The 14,304-nt window shown below is 53.1% G+C and overlaps 1 protein-coding gene across 1 annotated transcript in view; it reads right to left on the bottom strand.

Moving 5' to 3' along the window:
- Positions 1 to 3,986: 3,986 nt before the first annotated feature.
- The window catches only part of LOC115385431 (retinal guanylyl cyclase 2-like), a 49,274-nt gene continuing 38,956 nt past the window's right edge, over positions 3,987 to 14,304 (bottom strand). Inside the window, 9 exon segments of the mRNA XM_030087423.1 lie at positions 3,987 to 4,074; positions 4,175 to 4,260; positions 4,555 to 4,640; positions 5,214 to 5,312; positions 10,770 to 10,944; positions 11,103 to 11,171; positions 11,246 to 11,369; positions 13,864 to 14,027; positions 14,117 to 14,265. Of these exon segments, the coding sequence (XP_029943283.1) occupies positions 3,987 to 4,074; positions 4,175 to 4,260; positions 4,555 to 4,640; positions 5,214 to 5,312; positions 10,770 to 10,944; positions 11,103 to 11,171; positions 11,246 to 11,369; positions 13,864 to 14,027; positions 14,117 to 14,265 (1,040 nt within the window).

Below are 14,304 nucleotides of genomic sequence, written 5' to 3'. Positions count from 1 at the left end.
GATCAAATAAGACCCCGAGGTTCCTGACAGTAGAGGAGGAGGATACACTGACGTTATCTAAGGTGATAATCTGTTCAGATAGACACTCTCTCAGTTTATGGGGGCCTAGTATAATGACCTCTGTTTTGCCAGGATTCAGACGGAGATAGTTCGTAGTCATCCAGGATTTAATTTCTCTGATACAGTCACTGAGTCTGTCTATTTGATTAGTTTGATCAGGTTTCATAGATAAATACAATTGTGTGTCATCTGCATAGCAATGAAAATTGATACCGTGACTTCTAATTATGTTCCCTAAAGGAAGCATATATAACAGAAATAAAATTGGCCCGAGCACGGACCCTTGAGGAACCCCATAACTGACCTGGGAGCACGGTGAGGACTGTTGGTTAACGTGAACAAATTGGTACCTATTAGATAAATAGGATTTGAACCAGCAGAGGGCTTTTCCTCTGATGCCGACCTCACATTCTAACCTCTGCAGGAGAATATTGTGGTCGATTGTATCAAAAGCTGCACTGAGGTCTAAGAGAACCAGGACTGAGACTAGACCTGCGTCAGCCGCCAATAGCAAGTCATTAGTGACTTTAATTAACGCAGTCTCAGTGCTGTGATAAGCTCTATATCCTAATCGTCGACAGTCCCACACAGGAGGTTGAATCACGCGGCCCAAACGACTGCGCACTTCCACAGGAGCAGGTGCAGGACCCGCTGGTAGGGCAACTGCAGGTGCAGGGGGCACCGTGGGAGCATCTGATTTTGGGGGGACGCCCCCTTCTTGGATTCTGCGCCACCTCCACCGGCTCGTCCAGCAGAACGTGCTGTCACGACTGGGGTAAAAGGCGGTAACATAAAGGCCACAGATGTGAAGTGGAAAAAAAATTATTTATTATCAAAAGTACAAAATTAACGGGAACAAAAATAGACTCTAAACTAGAGCTGTCAATCCACAAACACTAAGGCCAAAAACTAACGGAAATACAACACAGATTCCTCAAACCAAACAGAATCAAGAGCCTCACTGACTGACGAAGTAAGAGTGACTACCAGAGCATGCCGTTTGCAGCAGGCTGCCATCAATGTCCTCGGGACATCGGAGAAGGGGAGGCAGTGTGAGCAGGAACCGGGACAAAATGCCAACTGGCCCCTCTGAAACTGGGCCGCCCTGCCGCCATTGACCAGGGTTCTGACGGATCAGGGAGGAACTCTCCAGGGACCTGCAAAGGCTGACCCAGGACCAGCTCAGCAGAAGACGCCTACAGATCCTTCTTTGGGGCCAAGCGTAGACCCAGCATGACGTCCAGCGCCGTGCTGAAACGGACCACCCAGGTGGATATGAAGGCTGCTGCCACCTCTGTGGATGAAGCCAGTGGAGCCACCTCTGGCCACCTGGTGGTCCGGTCCACCACAGTCAGGAGGTGAGTAAAAGGTTTTTTTCAGGACCTCCAAGATATGACTCACAGACTCCTGGGGGTCCACAAACCCCAGTTTGACAACTGCTGCTGAAGATATGCTGTTACTGTACAAACCTATGCTTGTTTTTGTATTATGATATATATACATATATATATATATATAAAAAAGAAAAATAACCAAAAAAAAAAAAAATCATTGGTGAATTATGCAATCTGATTACGAGCTCTTTCAGAGTGATTACATACATTTCAATAGGTAACACTGCCCCCCCCCCCCCCCCCCCCCCACACACACACACACACACACACACACACACACACACACTTTCAGAGATTGATGCGCAGGTTGCCAGTTGGGAGAGATTACTTGATTTTTTTCACATTTTCGGAGCGACATCCCACCCTTCAGAAAACCGGCGCAGGTTGACAGTTCAGGAGAGACTACTAGCTTTTAGGGAGTTGTGGGGCATCACACCTGACAGCGCTCGTGCACCCAACACGTCTCGCTGTTCGCTGTCTGCAGCGCTCCTCACGGTAGCAGCTCAGAAGAAATGCTTTAGGCGACCATGTCTTCATATTCAGAATATCATGAAATGACTGGTACCTGTTTCCATGGCTGGGATAATGTGAATTCAGCCAACAGACTCACCAGCACTCTCCAACTTCAGCTGGAAACATTACCCCACTGTTACCGGTCGACCTTCATCTTCGTTAATTCCACCATTCGTTAATTCAAGCATTCTACTGTCTCAGGTGTCTTTTCCAGTAAGATCTGTTCTGCAGTCCAGTGGTTCCCATCTTGGATTTACAATATGTGGGTCATAAAAGGAGGACAAACTGACCTGCCTCTTCTGGTTCTGGTTGGCTCAGATCAAGACTCTGACTGCTTTGATTGGTTCAAAACAGCGTGAGTTAAATGACTCCAACGTGATTCCATTGAACACAATACACTAGGACTATCCAAACTCAGTCCTGGATCCCGCAGTCCTGCATGTCCTCCCTGCTTCAACATGCCTGAATCTCATGAAGATAAAGGGCCAAGTCCAGCAGAAAGCCTGATAATGAGTATCACTGCAATCAGCTGTATTGAAGCAGGGAGAACACGGAGAACATGCAGGGCTGTGGCCTTCAGGACCGACTCTGGACACCCCTGGACTACACTGTTCCAAAACAACAAAGCACATGAAAATACTGTGTCTCCACCTAGGAGAACTTTAATCCCTGGACCCAGACCCCGGTAAGGGATGGAGACTCTCCAGAGGAGTGTAGGGACTGTCCAGAGGAGGGTAAGGGCTGTCCAGAGGTGAATAAAGGCTGTCCAGAGGAGGGTAAGGGCTGTCCAAAGGAGGGTAGGGACTGTCCAGAGGAGGGTAGGGACTGTTCAAAGGAGGGTAAGGGCTGTCCAGCGGAGGGTAGGGACTGTCCAGAGGAGGGTAATGGCTGTCCAGAGGAGGGTAAGGGCTGTCCAGAGGAGGGTAAGGACTGTCCAGAGGAGGGTAGGGACTGTCCAGAGGAGGGTAGGGACTGTCCAGAGGAGGGTAGGGACTGTCCAGAGGAGGGTAATGGCTGTCCAGAGGAGGGTAAGGGCTGTCCAGAGGAGGGTAGGGACTGTCCAGAGGAGGGTAATGGCTGTCCAGAGGAGGGTAAGGACTGTCCAGAGGAGGGTAGGGACTGTTCAGGGGAGGGTAATGGCTGTCCAGCGGAGGGTAGGGACTGTTCAGGGGAGGGTAATGGCTGTCCAGAGGAGGGTAGGGACTGTCCAGAGGAGGGTAGGGACTGTCCAGAGGAGGGTAGGGACTGTCCAGAGGAGGGTAGGGACTGTCCAGAGGAGGGTAGGGACTGTCCAGAGGAGGGTAGGGACTGTCCAGAGGAGGGTAGGGACTGTCCAGTGGAAGGCAGGGACTGTCCAGAACTAACTGTAACTTCGCTTCTCGTCCTGATGTGTGTGGTTCTACCAACAGGAGAAACAAAGACAAGCAGAGATTTTAGTTTGTGGTTGATGGAAGTTTTAATATGTGGACTCTGAAAATAGTACAAGTACAGGTACGGGTAGGGGTAGAGGACATACAGATGAGGTACAGACATGTGGTTCCTGTTTCAGACTACATAGGCACAGTGATTACCTGGTTAGTTAGCGACCACCTGCACAAACTAGCTTTCAGCTAAAGCAGGAGAGACGAGTCAACGGTCAGCACTCAGTGAGCCGGGGTCCAGGACCAGCTGGAGACCGGGTCCAGCTCTGCAACTAGCTGGTGTCCGCGACCGGCTGGAGACCAGGACCAGCTGGAGACCAGGACCAGCCGGTTCACAAGTCTTTCCATTCGTCAACCTGTGTGAAAATCTGACTTTAACTCAAGTTTGGCTCCAAGTTTGAAACAGCTGAAAAACACAACCTGAGATGCAGGTTTGAGGTAGTGTGTGTGTTTGTGTGTGGACATTTCTGTGTGTCTGCTGTGTGTGTGTCTGTGTGTCCCTGGTGTGTGTCTATGAGTAGATATCTATGTGTCTGCAGTGTGTGTGTGTGTGTGTGTGTGTGTGTGTGTCTGTGTGTGTCTGAAGTTTAGTGTGTCTTCATTTCTTGATCTTCTTCTGCCGGTCCAGGAACCGTTGCCGTCTCTCCACTGGAATCTCGTCCAGACTGATGCCATGGTTACTCGCCCTGAGACAGACACAGAGGACAGAGACATGTCTCACTGGGACAGACATGGTCCTCCTGGGTCTCATGGAAGCCAGGCCTGAGGTCAAGTCATGGTTCTTACCCTCCAGTGAGATCTGGGGGAACTGGAAGAGGTTTATCAAAACCATCTCGTCCAATCAGCCAATAGGTGTCTTCTGAGCCTTTCACCTGAAGACACACACAAAGGTCAACATGTCCACCTGGACGCTAGACGTGGACAGTCTGGGCCAGACTGGATCCACCTGGACCTGTACAGTCTGAGCCAGACTGGATGGTTTCCTGGTGCTGTCACTCCTCAGAGTGGAGCTTCATGGAGTAGATCCTGTATGTGCAGGAGGTGTAGTAACTGTAGGTACAATAGGTGTAGTAATGCAGCAGATGGTGCTGCAGGTGGAGCAACAGGTGGTGCAGGTGGTGCAGCGGGTGGTGCAGGTGGTGCACGCTATTGGTGTTCCAGCATACCTGAGCCTTTCGGGTATCAAACACATATCCCAACTTGAGGCTGGTCAGGACCTTGACAGTGTTCAAACTGATGTGGATCCGGTAAGCTGTGGAGCAGAGACGTGGTCAGAGGTGGAGGTCAGAGGTGGAGGTCAGAGGCAGAGGTCAGGCATAGAGGTCAGAGGTGGAGGTCAGAGGTGGAGGTCAGAGGCAGAGGTCAGGCACAGAGGTCAGAGGTGGAGGTCAGAGGTGGAGGTCAGAGGCAGAGGTCAGGCACAGAGGTCAGAGGTGGAGGTCAGAGGCAGAGGTCAGGCGGAGGTCAGAGGTGGAGGTCAGGCACAGAGGTCAGAGGCAGAGGTCAGGCACAGAGGTCAGAGGTGGAGGTCAGAGTTGGAGGTCAGAGGCAGAGGTCAGGCACAGAGGTCAGAGGTGGAGGTCAGAGGTGGAGGTCAGAGGCAGAGGTCAGGCACAGAGGTCAGAGGTGGAGGTCAGAGTTGGAGGTCAGAGGCAGAGGTCAGGCACAGAGGTCAGAGGTGGAGGTCAGAGGCAGAGGTCAGGCGGAGGTCAGAGGTGGAGGTCAGGCACAGAGGTCAGAGGTGGAGGTCAGAGGCAGAGGTCAGGCATAGAGGTCAGAGGTGGAGGTCAGAGGTGGAGGTCAGAGGTGGAGGTCAGATACCTACGTAGACCAGTTGCTTCCATGTGCGACGCCGTCGTCACCGTGTCCCCAAACAGGCAGTACCGAGGCATCGTCAGTCCAACCACACCTGCTACCACCGGGCCTGTGAGCACGCACACAGACACACACACACACACACACACACACACACACACACACACACACACAGAATTGAGGGTTCTTTTTTCTTTTAACAAAGTCAAAGACAGAACAATGCAGCCATCACACACAAACTGAACCCCTCCCACCCCGACCCCAGAACTCGTCACTTACACTTCAGAAAAGAAAAAGAAAAAGAAAGGCATCCATATAACGCCTACTAACAGACCGCACATCGTGCACACGCTCAGCACTCAGAAAGTACAGTAATCACACCGTCACACTGGCGGCTGCCACGCCTTCAACCACAGACAGGAACGGCTCCCAGGGACCATTAAACTTCTGCACAGAACCTCTAATGGCAAATCGGATGTTTTCCAGATGAATATGACCTCTCAATCATAACCCCTTTATTATTTATCCAATTAGCCAGGATGTGCCTCCTGGCCAACAAAGAGCAGAGGACCATCAGGCTCTTGTTGCAGCCACTGAGAGCAGCACCCTCAGGGATCTCCCCAAATAATGAAAGAAGTGCAGATGGGCTTATTGTCTTTCCACACTCTTTGGGAAAGATGTCAATTATTGATTTCCAGAACCTCTACAACTTTGGTCATGTCATAAACATATCCAACAGTGTAGCTGGGGCCTGATTACAGCGGCCACAAGTGGGATCGCATTCCGGTTTAGGTTTGGACAGCTTGACCCTGGACCTGGACTGTTCTGTGCCTGAGGCATACTGACGAGGAATGGATTTTCTGTTCAATGTTTTGCCAGACTGAACCTGAAAGAGAGTCAGATAAGTCTGTGTCCCATTTGTTTTGAAGTGATTCTAAGCCGACTGCTTGACATGAACTGAGCAACTCATAGATTTTACTCGCTGTTTGCTTAGTAGAGGTTTTACATTTAAAAATTGAATCTAAAAGAGACAGTCCTCCGTCGGACCCCCGGGACCGACTCGGTGCGACGCCCGGAGCGGGGCCGCTCCGTAGGCCCGCTGGGTGAGACGGCACGTCTCGGTCCTGCTGCCGGTCGCCGGGGAGCCGGTCGGAGAGGCGGGGGCGGCCGACAGTGTGATCCGCGTCGCCCGCCGCCAAAGCCCGACCGGGCTTGGAGGCCGGGCCGCTGGGTTGGGGTAACAGCCCCACTGCCGGGCGGGCGGCCCCCATGGCGGGTCCGGGGTTCCTGTGTGCTCTGCTTCTCTCCTGCTTCTCTGACTCCTCCTGCTGGAGCCGCTCACATTTCGCCGAATTCCTCCAAACAAAATCATAGACAGTTGGTATTCGGACAAACGACACACTCGGCTCTAAACCACCACTTTGTCGCCTAATTAAAAAAAAAATCTCGATAAAGTTCTACATTTGAAGAGTTGAGAGCTAAAGTGAAATCAGCTTTAGCAGATCGATTTCGGCACCGATTCCACCATTGTCAACATGAAGACAGGACACAAGCTCCTCCCACTCCTGCCAGTGAGCTGCCGTGCATCGCGAGCGTTGCAAGCGTCGTGTGTAATTTGCACACGCGTCGAATTCCACACTTTACACGCGTCAACTTTGAGGCGTCAGTGACGCCCGTGACGCTTGCAACGCGTCCGGTGTGAACGCACCATGTGCCCCCACTGTGTGTGTGTGTGTGTGTGTATGTGTGTGTCTGTGTGTGAGTGTGTGTGAGTGGGCGTGGCCAGACTGGGAAGCAGACTTAACAGCCTGTTCTGAGGAGGCTCGTCAGAGCGACTTTTTAGACCGCTGAAATGCCAAACAAAGGATGAATTTGGGGCGAACAAACTTTTTTTTTTTTCCTTGTCCTGTTGGGCAGCTGGGGCGTGCAATATTGTATGACTGTAGCCTTTTACTGTCCGAACAGATTTTAATGTCAGCAGCAGGACGAGACTGAATCTCCTCCTGCTGCTGCCTTTATTTAAAGCTGGCATCCGGCATGGCTGAGGACAGGACCAGGACGGAGACGCTCAGAGAGCGAGAGACAGAAAGAGAGAGAGATAAAGAGAGGGAGAACAGGGGGGGGGGGGCACAACCTATGTACACATTCACAATACAAGACAGTGTTGTCAACTCACCACACACAACCAAGGACAATCCCAAACCCCAATCTAGACAACATCAAAACAGAGCCAACAACCAACACAAAAACTGACATATATATATATATATATATATATATATATATATATATATATATATATATATATATATATATATATGTACAGTTTGATGTCATCCATGTAGAGGAGGTGGCTGACACGCTGTATACCAAGAATGAGCGAGACATGGACTCCCTGATTCACCTCACCAGGATATACAGCAATGACATCGGGATGTCATTTGGACTGGATAAGTGTGGACGAATGGTATCTAGAAGAGGGAAGGTGATCACAACTGAAGGAGTTGAATTACCTGAAGGGAACATAACAGATGTGCAGGACAGCTACAAGTACCTGGGGATCCCACAGGTAAATGGTAACCATGAGAAGGCAGCTGGAAAGTCAGCCACAGCCAAATACCTACAGAGAGTAAGACAGGTCCTGAAGAGTCAGCTGAACGGCAAAAATAAGATCCAGGCCATAAACACCTACGCCCTACCAGTAATCAGATACCCTGCTGGCATAATATCCTGGCCACTGGAAGAAATGCAGGCCACTGATATCAAGACCAGAAAGCTCCCTACAAAGCATGGAGGGTTCCACCCTAAGTCCAGCATACTGAGGCTCTACACCAAGAGAAAGGAGGGAGGCCGAGGACTAGTGAGTGTCAGAGCCATGATCCAGGAGGAAACCAAGAGCCTCCATGAGTATACCAAGAAGATGGCTCCCAGTGATGATCTGCTAAGTGAATGCCTCAGACATCAAAAGCCCAGTAAGGAGGAGCCAGAGGAGCCATCATGGGCAGATAAATCCCTGCATGGCATGGACCACCGACACATTGAAGAAGTGGCTGACATTGGAAAAACATACCAGTGGCTGGAAAAGGCTGGACTGAAGGACAGCACAGAGGCAGTAATCATGGCTGCACAAGAACAGGCCCTGAACACAAGATCAGTAGAGGCCGGGATCTACCACACCAAACAAGACCCCAGGTGCAGACTGTGCCAAGAAGCCCCAGAGACAGTACAGACCATCACAGCAGGGGGTCAGATGCTGGCAGGCAAGGCAGACATGGAACGGCACAACCAGGTAGCGGGCATCGTGTACAGGAACATATGTACCGAGTATGGACTGGAGGTCCCAGGGTCCAGATGGGAGACACCTCCAAAGGTGGTCCAGAACAATTGAGCCAAGATCCTGTGGGACTTCCAGATCCAGACTGACCAGCAGGTGATGGCCAATCAACCTGACATAGTGGTGGTGGATAAGCAGCAGAAGACAGCTGTGGTGATAGATGGAGCAATCCCAAGAGATGGAACATCAGGAAGAAGGAGCAGAGAAGCTGGAGAAGTACCAAGGGCTGAGGGAAGAGAGAGAGAGAGTGTGGGGCATGAAGACAACAGTGATACCAGTAGTGATCGGGACACTGGGAGCAGGAACCCCCAAGCTGGGAGGATGGCTCCAGCAGAGACCAGGAACAACATCTGAGAGCTCTGTTCAGAAGAGCATAATCCTAGGACCAGCTAAGATCCTGCAGAACCCTCCAGCTCCAGGACTCTGGTAGACCCTGCAGAACCCTCCAGCTCCAGGACTCTGGTAGAGGACCCGAGCTGGAAGGAGACAGACACAATACCGCCGGGGTGGCGAGAACACAATTTTTATATATATGTATGTATATATATATATATATATATATATATATATATATATATATATATATATATATATATATATATATATATACAATTTCTTTTTTTTTCTTCCCCCTGATGAACCATATTAGTGAACAGACCAGGCCACAAAAATAAAAGGAGGTGTAGGGAAGGAAGGAAATGCAAGGACACCACAAACCTTTTTTTTTTGTTTTTTTGTTTTTTTGAGAATATAGCTAGTAGTAACTAGTAGTAAACTAGTAGTAACTAGTAGTAACTAGTAGTAAACTCGGGGCGTGCATCAAGAGAGGTCTGCTACAGATCACCATTATTCTAACCACCACCAGAAGACAAGGTAACCCAGTATGTAAAGAGTGATTAAAGATCAGCGTGATCGTGCAAATATGATGGTGATAGTGATGGTGATAGTGATCATGCATATATGACCTCTGACCCCTGAGAAGGCCAGAAGCAGGCCAGAGAGGCCCTCAGAGCCCAGACAGCCGGCGGTCAACACAGAGCCCGGATCCAAGCCGCCCCCCCAGGCAGACGCCCCCGCTCCGGTTCAGAAACAGGGCAGAGGAAAGCCCCGGCCGGGGACCCCGGCAGCCCCGGGGCCCGGGCCCCGCGGAGCCGAGACCCCAAGGCCCAAGAGCCCAAGAGCCGACCCCCCACACAGGCGGAGGGCCATGACCCCCCCCCCGGGAGAACCGGTCCACACGGGCGGCTACCCACCCCAGGCCAGTACACCCCCCAGCGCTCCGGCCACGCACCCCCGTGGGCGCGAACCCCACATCCAGGCCCCCCCGCCACCCACAACCGCCGCCCCCACCCCCAAACCCCACCACTGCAGACAGGTATGCGCCCCCCAGAGCCAGGAGCACCCCAAACCACAGCCGGTCCAAACCCCAGGCCTGTGGGGAAAACAACAGCCCCCCCCCCCACAAGGAATCCGTAAACGGGGGCAAAGAAGAGCCCATTGCCCCCTCCCCCCTCGCCTCGTGAGTGTTGATGGAGTATATGTTGTTTGCGATTAAAATTGAGGGGCAGTAACCACACCGTGCCGCGAGTGAGGCCAAACGAGCAGTCCCTTCTACCTGAACAGCCCCACCCCCGACACGGCGCACCAAGACCCCCCGACGTGTGTGTTTGTATGTACACACCCACCTTCCCCAACCCCCTAACCCCCACAGCCCACCATCACCACCCCCCTATCTACCCCCCATCCACCCCACCCCCCCGTCCACCACCCCCCCACCCATCCACCCCACCCCCCCGTCCACCACCACCACAACCCCCCACCCCGATGCCCTGGATTCCGGGTCAGCAACCAAACAGAAGGGGGTGCACCGACCCCGGGGGCACGGCAGCACGCCCGAGCCGACCGCCCCCACCACAGCCAGGCCGACCCCCCCACCCTAATGGAAGGGGACAGCCCCCAGGCACCAGGGCCCAGGGCCCCCAGCCACACCCGCCCCAGGACACCCTGAACACCCGGACATGAACCGGCATGTCCGGGGCGAACAAATTTAAATACTACGTTTTTGGGCTTCTGAGACCGAAATGATGGGACTGAAAAATAGCATCATATGTCCCCGTTAAGTAGGAAGTGAGGGTTCTGCTTGTGTACCTCTGTCATCCTCTGAAGAAGTGTGGGTCTTCCCGTTACTCATCACCTGTGTGTGTGTGTGTGTGTGTGTGTGTGTGTGTGTACCTGAGTGCAGCCCAATGCGGATCTTGACTTTGACCTCAGGCATGTGTTTGATCTTGAAGGCGGCGATGGAGTGCAGGATGTCCAGGGACATGTTGGCCACTTCAGCAGCGTGCTGGCTACCGTTTCTGTTGGGAACACCAGAGGCCACCATGTAGGCGTCTCCAATAGTTTCCACCTACACACACGCACACACACACGTGTCAGTGTATATCCGATGTTTTCAGGAGTTTCTTCTCTGATTAATCGAGCTGTTTTCATCCAGGAGCGTCTCAGATCACTCAGTGGACAAATCTGCTTATTTTCTTCAGAACAGATCAAGGGAAAACTTTCTACCTTGTAAACATCATGAGTCGCAATGATGGCATCGAACATGGTGTAGAGGTCGTTCAGCAGGTCCACCACCTGCAGAGAGTCCAGACAGCAGGGTGAGTGGGTGACCCGGAGCAGTCCTTTGACCCGGGGAACCAGGCGCTCACCTCAATAGGCTCGCTGAGAGCGGAGATGGTGGTGAAGCCCACGATGTCGCTGAAGTACAGGGTGCTGTCGGAGTAGTGCTCCGGGCGCACCGGCTTGCCCTTCTTCAGGGCCTGAGCAACCGATCTGCAGCAGAACATGGAGAACCCTCACCATTCCCAGCTGTGGACGGTCTACAGCAGGTAGAGGATGATCTACAGCAGGTGGTGGATGGTCTACAGGTGAAGGATGGTCTGCAGGTGAAGGATGGTCTGCAGGTGAAGGATGGTCTACAGGTGGAGGATGGTCTACAGGTGGAGGATGGTCTACAGCAGGTGGAGGATGGTCTACAGCTGGTGGAGGGTGGTCTACAGCAGGTGGAGGATGATCTACAGCAGGTGGTGGATGGTCTACAGCAGGTGGAGGATGGTCTACAGGTGGAGGATGGTCTACAGGTGGAGGATGGTCTACAGCAGGTGGAGGATGGTCTACAGGTGAAGGATGGTCTACAGGTGAAGGATGGTCTGCAGGTGGAGGATGGTCTACAGGTGGAGGATGGTCTACAGCAGGTGGAGGGTGGTCTACAGGTGGAGGATGGTCTACAGCAGGTGGAGGATGGTCTACAGGTGAAGGATGGTCTACAGCAGGTGGAGGGTGGTCTACAGGTGGAGGATGGTCTACAGCAGGTGGAGGATGATCTACAGCAGGTGGTGGATGGTCTACAGGTGAAGGATGGTCTGCAGGTGGAGGATGGTCTACAGGTGGAGGATGGTCTACAGGTGGAGGATGGTCTACAGCAGGTGGAGGATGGTCTACAGCAGGTGGAGGATGGTCTACAGGTGGAGGATGGTCTACAGGTGGAGGATGGTCTACAGCAGGTGGAGGATGGTCTACAGCAGGTGGTGGATGGTCTACAGCTGGTGGAGGGTGGTCTACAGCAGGTGGAGGATGATCTACAGCAGGTGGAGGATGGTCTACAGCAGGTGGAGGATGGTCTACAGCAGGTGGAGGATGGTCTACAGGTGGAGGATGGTCTACAGGTGAAGGATGGTCTACAGGTGGAGGATGGTCTACAGCAGGTGGAGGATGGTCTACAGCAGGTGGAGGGTGGTCTACAGGTGGAGGATGGTCTACAGGTGAAGGATGGTCTACAGGTGAAGGATGGTCTGCAGGTGGAGGATGGTCTACAGGTGGAGGATGGTCTACAGGTGGAGGATGGTCTACAGCAGGTGGAGGATGGTCTACAGGTGGAGGATGGTCTACAGCAGGTGGAGGATGGTCTACAGCAGGTGGAGGATGGTCTACAGGTGGAGGATGGTTTACAGGTGGAGGATGGTCTACAGCAGGTGGAGGATGGTCTACAGCAGGTGGAGGATGATCTACAGCAGGTGGTGGATGGTCTACAGCTGGTGGAGGGTGGTCTACAGCAGGTGGAGGATGATCTACAGCAGGTGGTGGATGGTCTACAGCAGGTGGAGGATGGTCTACAGCAGGTGGAGGATGGTCTACAGGTGGAGGATGGTCTACAGGTGGAGGATGGTCTACAGGTGGAGGATGGTCTACAGCAGGTGGAGGGTGGTCTACAGGTGGAGGATGGTCTACAGGTGAAGGATGGTCTACAGCAGGTGGAGGATGGTCTACAGGTGGAGGATGGTCTACAGCAGGTGGAGGATGGTCTACAGGTGGAGGATGGTCTACAGCAGGTGGAGGATGGTCTACAGCAGGTGGAGGATGGTCTACAGGTGAAGGATGGTCTACAGCAGGTGGAGGATGGTCTACAGGTGGTGGTGGATGGTCTACAGCAGGTGGAGGGTGGTCTACAGGTGGAGGATGGTCTACAGGTGAAGGATGGTCTACAGGTGAAGGATGGTCTGCAGGTGGAGGATGGTCTACAGGTGGAGGATGGTCTACAGGTGGAGGATGGTCTACAGCAGGTGGAGGGTGGTCTACAGGTGGTGGTGGATGATCTACAGCAGGTGGAGGGTGGTCTACAGGTGGAGGATGGTCTACAGGTGAAGGATGGTCTACAGGTGAAGGATGGTCTGCAGGTGGAGGATGGTCTACAGGTGGAGGATGGTCTACAGGTGGAGGATGGTCTACAGCAGGTGGAGGATGGTCTACAGGTGGAGGATGGTCTACAGGTGAAGGATGGTCTACAGGTGAAGGATGGTCTGCAGGTGGAGGATGGTCTACAGGTGGAGGATGGTCTACAGGTGGAGGATGGTCTACAGCAGGTGGAGGATGGTCTACAGGTGAAGGATGGTCTACAGGTGAAGGATGGTCTGCAGGTGGAGGATGGTCTACAGGTGGAGGATGGTCTACAGCAGGTGGAGGATGGTCTACAGCAGGTGGAGGATGGTCTACAGGTGGAGGATGGTCTACAGGTGGTGGTGGATGGTCTACAGCTGGTGGAGGGTGGTCTATAGGTGGAGGATGGTCTACAGCAGGTGGAGGGTGGTCTACAGGTGGAGGATGGTCTACAGCAGGTGGAGGATGGTCTACAGGTGGAGGGTGGTCTACAGCAGGTGGAGGGTGGTCTACAGGTGGAGGATGGTCTACAGCAGGTGGAGGGTGGTCTACAGCAGGTGGAGGGTGGTCTACAGGTGGAGGACGGTCTCCAGGTGGTGCTCCCCCTCCTCACTTGGGCAGCAGCTGTCCAACCAGCTTCTCGGTCTTGTTCCTCTCCACCTCCAGCTCGTCCGTCCTCTCCCGGATCAGGTCCTCCAGGTTGGAGCTGTACTGCTCCAGCATCCGCAGCATGGAGTCGATGATGTTCGCCCTCTTGCCCCTGTTAATGCCCCGGAACTACAGACACGCACACCCAGGGGCAGGTTCAGGACAGAGACACAGGGCAGACCTCCCAGCAGCCAGCAGGGGGCGCCGGCTGATCGCACCTGTTTGAAGATGTCGTCAAAACTGGGCCGCTTGTCGGGGTCCTCGTTCCAGCACTCGTTCATCAGACTGAGACACTCAGCCGGAGCCTCGTCCACCGAAACCACCGGCCGGCACAGAGGAGGAGGCTGCTTCAGACGCTCCACGATCTCTGAGGGACAGACGGAGGGACCGACGGAGGGACAGACGG

This window comes from Salarias fasciatus, unplaced genomic scaffold (assembly GCF_902148845.1).
Source record: "Salarias fasciatus unplaced genomic scaffold, fSalaFa1.1, whole genome shotgun sequence".
NCBI lineage: Eukaryota > Metazoa > Chordata > Actinopteri > Blenniiformes > Blenniidae > Salarias > Salarias fasciatus.
Note: the sequence above shows the minus strand (reverse complement) of the source record. Positions and strands in the feature narration are given on the sequence as shown.